The sequence below is a fragment of the Stegostoma tigrinum genome, chromosome 21 (genome assembly GCF_030684315.1).
Source record: "Stegostoma tigrinum isolate sSteTig4 chromosome 21, sSteTig4.hap1, whole genome shotgun sequence".
NCBI lineage: Eukaryota > Metazoa > Chordata > Chondrichthyes > Orectolobiformes > Stegostomatidae > Stegostoma > Stegostoma tigrinum.
The window spans coordinates 42,342,109-42,356,646 of NC_081374.1; the positions used below are offsets into that span (position 1 = coordinate 42,342,109).

Here is a 14,538-nt window from a genome sequence, read left to right on the forward strand (position 1 = left end):
AGAGGGGGGAGAGGGGGGGCGAGGGAGAGGGGGGAGAGGGGGGCAAGGGAGAGGGGGGCGAGGGAGAGGGGGGCAAGGGAGAGGGGGGGCGAGGAAGAGGGGGGGGAGAGGGAGAGGGGGGAGAGGGAGAGGGAGAGGGGGGAGAGGGAGAGGGGGGAGAGGAGGGCGAGGGGGGCGAGGGAGGAGAGGGGGAGGGGTGGAGGAGGAGAGTGTTGGTGGGGGGAGGGGGTGAGGGGCAGGGAGGGGAGGGGCGTGGGGGAGGGGACGGGCGTAGGGGGAAGGGAGGGGAGGGGAGAGGGTTGGAGGGGTGGGGGAGGGGCGTGGAAGTGGGGGAGGGGAGGGGACGTGCGAAGGGGGAGGGGCGTAGGGGGAGGGGGAGCGGGGAGGGGGATTGGGGGCGGGGCGCGGGATTGGGGGAGGGGCGTAGGGGTGGGATGGTCGGACCCAGTGCCTTTGAGCAAAATACCGCTCCGGTTTAGTGGTTCGGACGTCGATGAAAGTGTAACAGAGCAGAAAAATCCCGTTCGCCTCCATCTCCCCATTCTTAACCGAGACCAGCATACTGACCGACTCCGACTCCTGCTTGATGCCCTTGTCTTGTCTAGTCGCAACCACTTCCAGTCGATGCCGCAAAGACCGCCGGGTACTGTAGGCCCAACGTTCTGTAACACACGGCCCGTGGCGCGGTGGCGGATGGGTGATGTAGTTTATGAGTGCCGAGTTCCCTGCCCGATTTGGCTTGTAATGAACTCCAAATCCCAGCGTGCCCCATGTCCGTCTCTCACCTGAGCTGCTGAGCTTGCACGAGTTGGGATGGGAGAGGAGTAGGGAATATTGTGGTTTGGTATTGGGCTCAACTTGATAACCTTAGTGCTGTAACACTCTGTGATATCATTAAATTGGAGAGGGTGCAGAAGTTATTTCCAAGGATGTCCCTCCCTGGACTGACCTATCCCCTCCCTACCTCCCCACCTAAACTCTCTTCTCCACCTATGTTCTCCCCTATCCATTTTCGGTCCGCCTCCCCCTCTCTCCCTATTTATTCCAGAACCTTCTCCCCACCCCCCTCTCTGATGAAGGGTCTAGGCCCGAAACGTCAGCTTTTGTGCTCCTGAGATGCTGCTTGGCCTGCTGTGTTCATCCAGCTCCACACTTTATTATCTTGGATTCCCCAGCATCTGAAGTTCTCATTATCACTGATCACAATTTTAACCTCACTGCAAAGCCTCTTCCAGGGATGCCTAACCTGAAGAAGTTACCCTCCTCCCTCCGGACCAACCTCAGGGAATCTCTCTCCCACTGCAACTCTCTTGTAATCTGTTTGGCCTTGATACTGCTCGATCATGTCCCTCCCCGGACTGACCTATCCCCTCCCTATCTCCCCACCTATACTCTCTTCTCCACCTATCTTCTCCTCTATCCATCTTCGATCCACCTCCCCCTCTCTCCCTATTTCTTTCAGAGCCCTCTGCCCATCCCCCTCTCTGATGAAGGGTCTAGGCCCGAAATGTCAGCTTTTGTGCTCCTGAGATGCTGCTTGGCCCGCTGTGTTCATCCAGCTGCACACTTTGTTATCTTGGATTCTCCAGCATCTGCAGTTCCCATTATCTCTCATTGCCAGTCTAGCTGTGTGAGACTCCTTGGGGATGAGCGACCATAACAGGATAGATTTTTTTAATAGGGTGCTGAACCTTAATAGAGGAAACCATGAAGATATGAGGGATGTGTTGGCCTTAATAGATTGGAGAGTTACTTAAAGGGATGACTGTGGTCAGTTAATGGCAAACATTCAAGGAACACATGGGGGAACTGTAACAACTGTTTATTCCATTCTGGCACAAAAGCAAAATGGGTAAGAGAGCCCATCCATGGCTTACAAGAAAATTAGAGATAGTATCCGATCCAAGGAAAAAGCATACAGATTGGCCAAGAAAAATAATAAATCTGAGGATTGGGAGCATTTTGAACTCAGCAAAGAAGGACCAAGGGATTGATTAAGAAGGGGAAAATACAGAACAAAAGTAAGATTGCAGGGAACATAAAGACTGACACTAAGAGTTTCAATACGTATTTGAAGAGAAAGAGATTGGTGAAGACAAATGAAGGTCCCCTAACAGATGTAAACGGGGGAATGTAAAATAGAGGACAAAGGAAAGGCTGAGCAACTGAATACATACTTGGTTCTGTCTTCACAAAAGAGGACACAAATCAGATACAAGAAATGTTGGAGAATGCAAGATTTAGTGAGAGGGAAGAATTGAGGGAGATTAATACGAGTAGAGGAATGGTGCTGGCAAAATTGATGGGGTTGAATGTGGATAAATCCCCAGGGCCTGATAATCTACATCCCAGAGTACTTAAGGAAGTAGCTCAAGGAATAGTGGATACATTGGTGGTCATCTTCCAGGATTCTGTAGACTCTGGAACAATCCCTGCAGATTGGAGGGTGGCTAATGTCATTCCAATATTCAGAAAGGGAGGTAGGAAGAAAACAGGGAATTCTTGACTAGTAAGCCTAGCATTGGTAATGGGGAAAATTCTCAAATCCATTATCAAGGACTTTATAGAGGAGCATTTAGAAAGCTGTGGCAGGATCAGACAGAGACAGCATTGATGTATGAAGGGGAAATCATGCTTAACAAATCTGTTGGAATTCTATGAAGATGTAACTGATCGAGGTGACAAGGGGGAGCCAGTCAATATGATATATTTAGACTTTCAGAAAGCATTTAATAAAGTCCCACATAAGAGATTATTGTGCAAGATTAGAGCACATGGGATTGGGGGAAGTGTATTGAGATGGATAGAAAATTGATTAACAGAGAGGAAACAAATTGGCAGGAAGTAACTAATGGGTATCACAGGAAACGGCTCTGGGACCCCAGCTATTCACAAAATGTGACATCTTCACGTTTGCAGGCGATACCAAGTTGCGTGGGAGAGTGAACTGTGTCAAGGATGCAGAGATCTTTCCTCATGATCTTGACTGGTTATGTGAGTGGGAAATCAATGGCAGATGCAGTTTAATTTGGATAAATGTGAGGTTACTCACCTTGGAAGCAAAAGCAAGAAGGCAGATTACTACCTGAATAGCTGCAAATTGGGAGAGGGGAGCGTGCAGCAGGAAATGCATGTCCTTGTGCACCAGTTGCTGAAGGTAAACATGCAGGTACATCGGGCAGTAAAGAAGGCAAATGGTATGTTCACTGCGAGAGCTTTAGAGTACAAGAGCAGGGATGTGTTGTTGCAGTTATACAGGGCCATGGGGAGACCACACCTAGAATATTGTATGCAGTCTTGGTCTCCTTTCCTGAGGAAGAATGCTCTTGCCCTCAGGAGTGCAGCGAAGGTTTACCAGGCTGATTCCAGGGATGGCGAGACTGACCGGAAAGATTGACTAGGTTAGGATTGCTTTCACTGGAGCTGAGACGAATGAGGGAGGAATCTCAGAGACTTATAGACTGGACAGGGTAGATACAGGGAGGATGTTCCCGATGTTGGGTGTCAGGAACTGGGGTCACAGTATGAGGATTCGGAGTAGACCATTTAGGATGGAGATAGGAGATATTACTTCATCCAAAGAGTGGTGAGCCTGTGGAATTCATTACCACAGGAAGTAGTTGATGCCAAAACATTAAATATATTGAAGAAGTGACTAGATATAGCTCTTGGGTTGGCTGGGGTCAAAGGTCAGGGTAGAAAGCAAGATTAAACTGCTGAATTGGACAATCAGCCCCGATTGTGATGAATGGCGGAGCAGGTTCATAAATGGCCTTCCCCTGCTCCTACCTGCTATGTTTCTACGTGGCCCATTTTTAGATTTTCCCAACCAAACCCTAAAATTGGCCAAGATGTAGTGGGAGAGGATTTTAGGACTGAACCTTTTCCATTTTTGAAAAAGAGTATGAGCTGCAAGCCAAGCCTCAGCAGATGCCTGTGACTGAAACTAAAATCAACACAATATTTAGGTAAATTCTTCCCACCTCATGTGAATAGTGTCAGCTTGCCAAATAATTTTTCTCACAGGAGTGTTCTTTTCCTTGTAACTAGTTTGTATCAGGACTGTGATTCTGTTCAACAATCCAGGTGGGAGAAACATAACCTGCTGCTTAGCAAGCACTGCTCCCGAAACAGTTAAAAGGACTAGACTCAGTGGCTTGTGCTCCAATTTATTTATTGTTTTGTGAAGAGAGTTGTTGGTAAGGCTGGGATTTAACGCCGGTTGCCAGATTCCCTGAGGTGGAGGTGGTGGAGGTGGACCACCTTTTTTCAGTCACTAGCAGTTTTACTGTTCTGAGGGGTTTGCTGGCTTATTTCATAGTGTAGTTGACGGTTAACCATTTTGGTGAACAATTGGACATGTACAGGCCAGACCAAATGAAGAAAAACTAGCTTCTTTTTCCAAACAAAAACTTACGAACCGTTTGGGCTTATAGACACCACAGTAACTGTTCGGCAAGTTCACAGGAGCTAGCTCTTTTCCTCTCCAGAATTTTTTATTTTTTAAAATACAAGTTTTCAAACTTTAATGCTTGGATTTGAACTTGTATTCTCTCAATTACCGGCCTGTAACATCACCAGCACACCGATGTACTCTTCATTCTCTCTATTATAACCAGTGCACTGCGCGACTCTTCACTCTCTGTATTGTGATCAATGCACTGCTGTACTGTTTACTGTCTCTACTCTAACCATACAGCGCTGTACTCCTCGCTCTGCAACATTACCTGTACACCGCTCTATGACTCTTTATGGTCTTCATATAATAAATGAAATGCAACTAACACAGAAAGGTACAGACACAACCATCAACAAATATTTATTGCTTTGTTTTGTTATTTTGTTTAAGGATCTGGGCACTGAAGGCACCAAGATTAAGTTGATGGACATATGCAATGGATATATAATAAAACCCCCTCACAGTTCAGAAAAAAATATTATACATAAAAACAATATCATCACACATTAACACATCTTTACTGTTTCAAATTACCTTTCCACCATGTGACAAACTATGGTTTAAGGAATAAAAACAAAAATGTACTGTACTTCATCAAGAATACACAATTTAGGGATTGCCATTAAAGAGCAGTGACCCTTGTTTTTCTAAGTACCTGCATGTTAAAGTCCTTCACGGTTACCAAAACAAAACAAACGTTTCTTAAAGCCTTTATTTTTACTTCTTCGGCTAAGTCTTACAACAGTGGGTCTCACTTTGTTGCTTATGCTGAACTCCTACTAGTTTTGCCACTGGGATTGGGTTTCTGGGATTGTTGTTACAATGATGGCAGAGCTGAGTGTGGCTCGAAGAGACCTCACAGCTTAATTACAAAGGCACCTTGTTGAAAATCAATTGAGGAAAAGCCACAGTGAATGGACAAAGGGTCATGCAAGACAATGTACTTGAAATGAGTAACAAGACATTGTATATAGAATGATCAAACATAATGAAGATTGGGTTGTAGAGGCTGTGGGATGTGGGGGAAAAGAACTGAGGACAGAAGAATTTTATCCTCAGAGATAGTAGGAACTGTCGATGCTGGGGTCTGAGATAACAAGTTGTGGAGCTGGAGGAACACAGCAGACCAGGCAGCATCAGAGGAGCAGGAAAGCTGACATTTCAGGTCAGGACCCTTCTTCAGAAAATGAAGAAGGATCCAGACCCGAGATGTCCAGCTTTCCTGCTGCTCTGATGCTGCCTGGCCTGATGTGTTCCTCCAGCTCCACAACTTGTTATCTCAGAATTCTGTCCTTTAAGGTTTTAGGAAAGAGAAGGCTCTGAGAGGAGTAATCAAAGTTTTTTTGTCATTCATGGGCCAGGTGGGTGTTTACTAGGAATGACACTTCAAGGTTACAGCTATGCCCCCATTCGTAGATCAAGCAGCTGATCCTGACATTACTTGGCACAGTTTAACTCACACTTGTCCAAAGGCAACACTTTCCCAAACTCTGCTCGCAAATGTCAAGCCAATAAAATCTCTAGCTGCAAGTAGCAGAGAGAGGCTTTGGGTTTCAAGTGAGAATGGTCAGGGTTGCAAGTGGTTCAGTAGCTGTCACATTAGGACACTCCATTCAGATGTTGTTTAATGAGTCCAGGTCCCAACCCAATCAGAATGAGGGGAAGAAAAGGTCATCAACCAAAGACAATGTCCTCCATCATATTCACAGCTTAGAAAGGGAGAGAGGAATAAAGGGGAATAGCAAGACTTTGTAAGTGATGAGGTTAGATCAGAAGGGTGCTTGTTTTCTTGACAGTGTTGCAAAACATACAAACATTATGATTTTTCCCAGGAGAAATTAGTGAACTTAATACATGCAAATTCAACAAGTGCACAAGTAAAAATTGCTGCAATTTTGTGTGCTGTTATTATGCAGTGAAAAGGGCTGGCTAATTTACAACATTGGTTCGACAAATTTTGAAGCGAATAATTTTTGGAGAAAGCAGTTCACAGACAAGTGCGACCCACTGAGAAAGCTTACAATGACAAACTACTTGTCCCCACGACACAGTGACCCCCATTCTGCTTGTCCAGGCTTGGTAAGGGCTCAGGCCTATGTGAGCTCAAAGCCTGTGCTAGAATGTGAGCACCATATCGGGAGTTAAAGGTAGTCACATTTCGCCTGTGCACCCCAGCATCATGACAGGAAATAATAATTAAAACAAACAGTCCATTGCTATTGGCCAAGGAGGTAATGTTCCTATACAAAACAATGATCAAGAAGGACATATTTTTTCAAAACAGAGTGTCCTTTTTGTCAGCCTTCACAGATAGTATTACAAAGATTCTTCAAAATATATATCTACAAAAAAAAATCCTATTGACATATCCTGGCGTCCTGGTTTATAATATTAAAGTACGACACTTGCAAAAAACCAAAGGATGAATGACTTCCAATCGCCTGGAACCAGACAGAGACTTCATGGAAGAAATGCCTCAGGCCAATATGTGCAATGACATCTCAAATGCCTTTGTATTTCCGGTGAAATCAGCAATCTCTCAATGTCACTACGTACAGTAGCCAGATGAGTTCTTGCCACCATCTGTCCTTTTCAGATTAAAAATTTTAAAGGGTTGTTTTCAAAGGGGGTAGGGATTGAGCAACATGTTGATGCTCACCTATTAGCTTCTCATTTTGAGGAGAGAGCCGTTCCTGTTTCTTGAAAAAGGAGTAGCACAGCGGACATTAAACAGAAATGTCAAATTTCCAGAGGAATGGGCAGCACTGGGGATTCGACGAACTCGAGCTCATAAATAGATTTTACTGTGTCGCTACTGAATCATGTACTCAATCAGACTCTGGGTGCTATATCAACGGGGCCTACAGCTCCTGAATCAAAGAGACTGAAAGTGTTCTCTAAAGGGTTGGGCATTGACCATGCTCCCCACCCTCCCTGGGATTGGAGCTTCCCATTGTCTGAAAATCCTCTGACTGTCCTCAGTAATACGGCCAGGCAAACAAGCAGACACTTGTGCTCAGCAGAAACCACAGAAGTCCTGGAAAAAAAAGCCAAACTGACTCTAGATTCTTTACAGCTGCCAATTCAGGAAGACTTTCACCCAGGCTTTGCCCATTAGGTTTGAGCCCATCTTCCCAAGACATGAATCTGAAGTACTTTGAGATATAAAGGTACCTATTTCCTTACAAAAATGCAAAAACTGGATTATATTACAGGAAGGAACAGCATACTGACTGTCCAGGCTAACAAAAAGGCTTTAATAACTGGAGTAAATGTGAATGTGGCCGGACAACCACAGTAAGAAATATTGTGTACATGATATTTACAGCAGAGTTAAGTGCTAGGTGACATCACTAACAAATTAGGTTTCGATACTCAAATGCAACAATGCCCTGAGTACCATCTCTGAGTGCCTTTTATATGTCATATATATAATATACATATAGAATATATATATAGAAAAGAACCCACTACTTTTCTAAAATTCCTCCACTCCCACTATTTGTTACATCCTTAAAAATATGAAAATGTTAATTCCGGTGTAAAAGAAATTAAATTACAAAGCAAGCCAATTCTCTGCCAGTACACAGACTCTCAACTGCTTTTGTCCCTTCTGCTGACTGGGATGTTTTGTTCATGCTCATGTTTGCAGAGGTAGTCATTCACCAACATTGCTGGTGCTCCTTGTGTTCTGGGGTGGTGGGGATGGTTCGCCTCGTCTGAAAACTACGGCTGGAGGCTGGTGTGGTCAGAACCTAGGGGACGGGGGTGGGGGGAGAGTTACTGTTTCATGGAACTGTTCTGATTAGTGCCTGGGATGGGTAAAGTGACTTAAAAGTAGTGTTAAATTTATTTCCCCTTGTCTCTAATTTTCTGAAGGGACTGATTTTTTTCCTGGAAGAGCCTGTGCCCATTTTCCCCACATGACCGAACCATTGAGGGACAGTAAACTATCACTGCTAACCCTGGTTCTGTTCTCACCTTGCCTGCATTGTAATGGGATACATAACAGCAGCAGTGGGAAGCTCCTCTAACCATGGCATCAGAGGGTAAGCTCATTATCCCTATTACTGAGGCTGGTTGGCACAACAGAACACAGCAGTGACTGAAACTTGGACCTACTAGTCTGTAATGCAACCACCAACTGAACTGCATGGGATCTTTGGGGAAGCCACTGACTGACACTAGCAGACTGACTGATCTAAAAATGGCGGCAACTGCAAATATCCCTCATGGCGCCAACATTTGTTACTGCAGGAAAGAGGGGGGAAGCAAATAGGGAATTACTCTGTATTCCTTTAAAATCTTCATGCCAGCACCGAAAGTGTTTCCTGAAACTCAGTGTCAAGTACCGTCTATATGAAAGGCCAGGCCATCATAATTGGTTGAACTCAGAAAGTTGAGGCAGGAGTATAAAGGAATGCCAATTGAAAATGATCACTGCTAAAATCATCCCAAAAGAAAAAGAATATCATCAAGGTAGTTTCAAGGATTGCCCTAGCTTCCGTTTCTGTGAAGACTGGGGACCGAGACGTCATCGTCACCAATTGGCAGTAACTAGGGAGATGACCCATGACCTCTGTCCTCAACAGCATTTCTGACTTTACAGTTCCCTTGATGAAAGCCCACTTCTTTTATTCTGTAACAGTCATGGCCACTGCATTAGTTGTGAAAGAAAAGAGGGTAAGTGTCACAGCATGCATTTTAAAACCGAATCCCCTACACTAAAGAACTCTGAAGAACATGCAGAAATACAATACTCCAATCTCGTACCACAACCCATTCCCGATCACAAAGGTCCACAGACCATGCAGAGCTCACTGGTAGCCAACCCCTCACACAATGCCATCAAGAAATCTCAAAATGTTTCAGGCCACCACTATCTTAAAAGGGTGCACTCTGTCCCTCAATCGTGCTGAGGTTCCATGGCTGTGAACTGGACTTTGGTGAGTTAGCAGACCTCAGCAAATAGCAGCAGTCAGGGTTAGTGAAGGGGCAAAAACAAAAGGAAGAGTTACATTAAATACCCACAAACATTTGCTGGAAGTTGAAGGCAGGACTGGGCCCAGCTGGTGAAAACTGACAGTCACTTTCAGAGGTCGCCCATGAGGTGATGGTCAAAGGAATTAGCCACGTAACCCCAACTGTGTGTCCTTTTAATTCAGATACCAGCAAATTATTTGACTGTTAATCCCCCAGGTGCTTTCTCCGACTGGATTTGAAAATGTGGGACGGAACTAGAGTAGGAAAGCCACTTTCTCCTCAGTCAAAACATACCGGACAATGAAGTGTTGACTGTAACATTCAAGCCTCTTTCACCAAATCAACAATCCCTACACACCATCCCATTCATTGAAACTAAGCGGTCAAGTCAGGACTGTAAACTCCTACTCAGATTCAATCCATCTCTCCGTTAGAAACTGAGGTTGTTTCGAGACGAAGAGGGGAGACAAGTTAGATAGCTCCTGAAATTCCTCAGTTTCCCTTCACTCATCTCCTACTCCTACGCCTCTGCCACATTCCAGTGTGGTCTCCAGCCCTAATGGCTGGTACATTACAAGCCCCTCATAGCTTCTCTTCAAATACATGAATGTTTGAACCTGTTGTTCCCTTGCAACAACATAAGGTGAACTCAGTGGGCAGAACAGATCCTGATCACACTCCAACAACCTCTCCAGACAACTGGAATCCCTAAGGGACAGTATAGACATTTAATGGCATTCGGGAGGCACTCCTTCCATTCTTTCCAATAAGTACCTATCCAATGCTCAGCTCAAACATCAATCCACCTTACCCACTGTCAATAGAGCCCCAATCATAATGATCTACCAATCTGCCAACTCAATAGGTGATTTGCTCATTATCACATTGCTGTGTTTATTTGCTGTGTGTAGATTGGCTGCCACATTCCCTGTATTACAACAGGGATTGCACTTCAAAATTATGTTATTGGCTGGAAATTGCATTGGGATTCTAAAGATATGAAAAACACCATATAAATGCAGGCCCTTCCTATCTTTCAGTGGCTGAATCATCACAGTAAGTAATCCAGAACAGAACGTTTTGACTTTGTGTAATCTAACATGCAAAGCTCTCATGCCCTCGGTATTATTTCATGAGCTAGGGTAAAGGCAGGACCAGTCACATTAGTTCAGAACAGCAGTCTCTCTTTAGCTACTACACACAAACTCACTCAACGGGAAGTGCCTTATCTCTGAGGCACATGTTTGCTTTGAAAATATTGGCCAAAACTGAGACAGGTAATATATCTATAAATACACCTTTCCTGGGTTTCATCATTTTGCTTTGATGTACCCAAAGTTAGTTACAGCTACCACAAAGTGTCAAATTGCTTTGCAGAGTTGATTATAATCTCTCAACTGGATTTCCTGTTGTAGTATGGTTGAAAATGTGCTATTGTTCACACTGTAAGAGCAAAAATGGACAATGCAAGGTGGGCAGCTGATGTCTATGGAACTGAATGACTGCCCTCAGAGGGGAGTATCAGGTGGGGGAAAGTTGTCCCGCTTTTGCATTTTAAGCTTACAAATACTAGGTGGACAAACAAACCAATAGTTTCATGTGAAATAGAAATCTGAAGGAAATGGGGCCAGTGGAAATCTGTCCTTTATAATACCAGCCTCCGCTTTAATGAGCACCTCTTTGAAATCTATTGTGCTTACCTTTTATGATGCAACCACATCTGTCAGAAAGGAGAAATGCAAACTGTGAAGGGAGCCTTCGAATTAACTCCTTATATCCTGGAACTTCGACCCAAGTCAACTGCCTCTCCTGTCACCCACACAGAATTGTATTGAGAAATCGAAGGGGTGATGATACCAAACTTCCATCAAGCATCTTGATAGACGGCAATGACTACAAAAGCACGGATGCCATTTTGTGACCGCAAGCAAACAAAATAGAGGCTTTTTACTCTCTGCTCCCCCTCCCTCCAACAACTATGTGTAAGAAGGCAACGTTCCTACATACAAGCCCCCATTAACACTTACTTTCTGAAAGTGATCCTTATCCAATGCATACTATCCCTGAAGTGTAAATATTATTCTTTTTATAAAAAAAAGGAAGAAAAACTGTACCATTACCTCTCACTGAGCTCAAGTTCTGGAGAGAGGAAATTAAAACACACACACACATACACGACCCTCACAGAAGTAGTGCAGAATATTGTTCTTTTGACTTCACAACAGTTCATTTTTTTTTGCGCTTTTTTTTACATTTGTTCGAATGTAAAAATATCTGTATTTCTGTGAAAAATAGATTTTTTTTTGTGTTTGGTAAAAATGAGCAGGCACCAAGGTGTGTAGATAAATGGCAGGCTGTAGCACCCTCTGTGTAGGGGAGGTTTTGGGGTGGGGGGAGTGAGCTCCTAGTCCTTCACCAGCCGGTAAACGTGATGTTGTGCACCGTGTTCGCTTGTCGACACTTCAAATACAAACGCTATACACAGCAGGGTCTCCTGGGTGTCCCGGTTGGTCACAACCTGGCAGGAAACAAGAGAGAGAGAGGGGAGAGCTTGAGCTGAGATGCAGTTGTACGGCGCAAACGTCACCTTGCAGCACCTTCCCAGCATCACCCTGGAGTTCGGCATCAGACAATGGACCAGAGGTGAAGGGTGAAACATTAAGGTCAATTGCTAGAGGAAAACAGTCATCAATTGATTAATTATGTTCAATAACAACTTACACTGAGAGTCACAGTTATACAGCACGGACACAGGCCCTTGGGTCCAACTAGTCCATGCCGACCATGTTCCCAAATTAAACTAGTCCCACCTGCCTATGTTTGGCCCATATCCCTCCAAGCCTTTCCTATTCATGTACTTATCAAAACGTCTTTTAAACGTTGCAACTGTACCTGCACCCATCACTTCCCCAGGCAGTTCATGTAAAAACATTGCCCCTCATTTCCTTTTCAAAACTATCTTCTCTCACCTTAAAAATATGTCCCCTAGTTTTGAACTCCCCCATCTGAGGGAAAAGCCCTTTGCTATTCACTTTATTTATACCCCTCATGATTTTGTAAACCTCTATAACTTACATAAACCTTAAAAGTCCTGTCCCATGATTTGACACTGATTCTTCACATTTGTTGCTGCGGTGGCAACTTCATTTGTTTGACTTCAGTAGGACCCCTGCCCTTGTGATAATGGAGTTACATGGAAGCCCAGCCCTGGGCTAAACAGTCAAATTCTGTTCAGCTTAAAATGTGTGATATAGCAAGTGTAGTACAGTCATTATTTTGTGTTATCAAAACAGTTCACTTTTGGAGAGCTTGAGGAAGAGGACATGAGAAAGAGACATATTAAAAGTGGTTCAGGTCTCAAGAGTTACACCCTCAGATAATACAGTAGTTCCTCTGTATCCACAAGGGTTCCATTCCCGAGAATCCTCACAAATGATGAAGCGTTCATTTTAAAACAGGTCAAAAATTGTGAATTTTGCCCCTGGTTGTTGATTTTTGTGGTTACTTCATTTTTCGCACAGCTAGGTGAATTCATCATTCTGCAGATAGAGAGGATTTACTTTATGGTTCAAATGAAAAAACATATTAAGGGTCAACTCAAATCAAAGTGATGGTCTCACATTACTTAAGGTAGTGACTGGTACAACATAGCCCAGGAAGTCACCCACGGCAGACCTGAACTTGAAATTTTTGAGTTCTTGTCATTAAGACCCAAGGTAGACATTCAAGCCCTTGAGGCAGTTCAGGAACAGCTGTAAGGCAGATGTCCAGGCAGCAGAGAGAAACTGGAGAAACTGAAGCCTGTCAGCTGTAAAATGTGATGACAGAGGTGATCCACTAATGGTGTAAATAGTGGAGATTGGATACATTCAAAAATTACTTTATTATAAAACATTAGAATAGGACAAAGGACACTGTAGAAACTTCCAGAAATGATGTTCCAGGCAGGTGAGTAGTATTGCATAACAGTCCTGACTTGTGCCTTGTGGACAGACCCTGGGAAGGCAGGGGCTGAGTTACTCACTGCAATATTCCCAGCCTCTGACCTGCTTTTCAATGGGTTAGCCAGTGACCCACAAGAGGAATCAGCCATAATGAATAACCCATAATGCTGTGGTGCTTTGATTTGGCAGGCACAGGTCAGTTGTAAACACTTCATCTTAGTAAGGGTGGATTTTTGTTTCAAAAACAGGAGTGGTTACCAAGCAGATCCATGAAGTGTAATATTATAATCCCTCAAGTAATGCTAATGTGTGAGGCATACGTGAGTGTAGATGCAGTGAGTTTATGTCTGGACAGCATATTGAATGCACCATTATGAGGGAGATCTATGTTCACAAGTTGGGACACCTTATTATTTGGGGAAGTGGGTGAGCTCATTCAGTCATGAAGTTGCTGGCCTGACCACCATGTTCTCCATCTCTTGCATTTGCAGATCAGATGTTTGTTTGTGGGCTTATTGTACAAAGCAGTTAGTACCTGAAAGAGTTAACTGGCATCTCAAGATAAGCTCCACTCATTGGGATATAGAGGCTTTTCCTGGGAGCAGTCAGATAGAGTTCTAGTGCTTCATAAAGCTAAACAGCGATGTGTACTTAATCTCAAATCTAGCCTGAGGTCTTATCAGAGATTCTCATGTCACTCTGTTATAACACACTGTCAAGTACGAGATAATAAACCTACCCTGGTCAACAAGACTTGCTTCTGACAGTGACTTTGTGTCAGCATTCTCCCTCACTGGTGCCAGCGACTTACATTCATACCAATAAGAAAGGCTGGTGGCAGTGAATCAGTGGCGTGGCTGCAGATGACCAGACTGGTACTCACCTGCAGGATAGTGAAGTTCTCTAGCACACTATTCATCATGTACTTCTCTGGTAAATGCTTGAGTTTGTGGATGAAATTGATCATGTATTCACACATCGGGGAGCGGTGGATCCGATACAGAAACCTCCCATTCTCCAGCCTGGCATATTCTGTCTGTGGGTCAACAAGAGACAGGAGACACAAAGCATTATATTGAGTCAGTTATTCTGTAAAGGTGAGATCTACCTGTTGTGCAAGAAACAGTAAATCACACTTGAACAATGAAGGAA

At 44.1% G+C, this 14,538-nt stretch overlaps 2 protein-coding genes across 3 annotated transcripts in view; both read right to left on the minus strand.

The window, feature by feature from the left end:
* LOC125462810 (sphingomyelin phosphodiesterase 2) overlaps window positions 1-654 on the minus strand; it is a 65,106-nt gene extending 64,452 nt beyond the window's left edge. The window contains exon 1 of the mRNA XM_048553215.2: window positions 568-654. The gene's annotated coding sequence lies outside the window, so the exon portion shown is untranslated. The remainder of the gene's footprint in view (window positions 1-567) is intronic.
* Window positions 655-4,794: 4,140 nt separating this feature from the next.
* LOC125462770 (transcriptional enhancer factor TEF-5-like) overlaps window positions 4,795-14,538 on the minus strand; it is a 151,943-nt gene continuing 142,199 nt past the window's right edge. For both annotated transcript variants that reach the window (XM_059653472.1, XM_059653471.1), the window contains 2 exons: window positions 14,270-14,422; window positions 4,795-11,960 (listed from right to left, as the gene is read on the minus strand). In XM_059653472.1, the coding sequence (XP_059509455.1) occupies window positions 11,847-11,960; window positions 14,270-14,422 (267 nt within the window). In that variant the 3' untranslated portion in view covers window positions 4,795-11,846. The remainder of the gene's footprint in view (window positions 11,961-14,269; window positions 14,423-14,538) is intronic.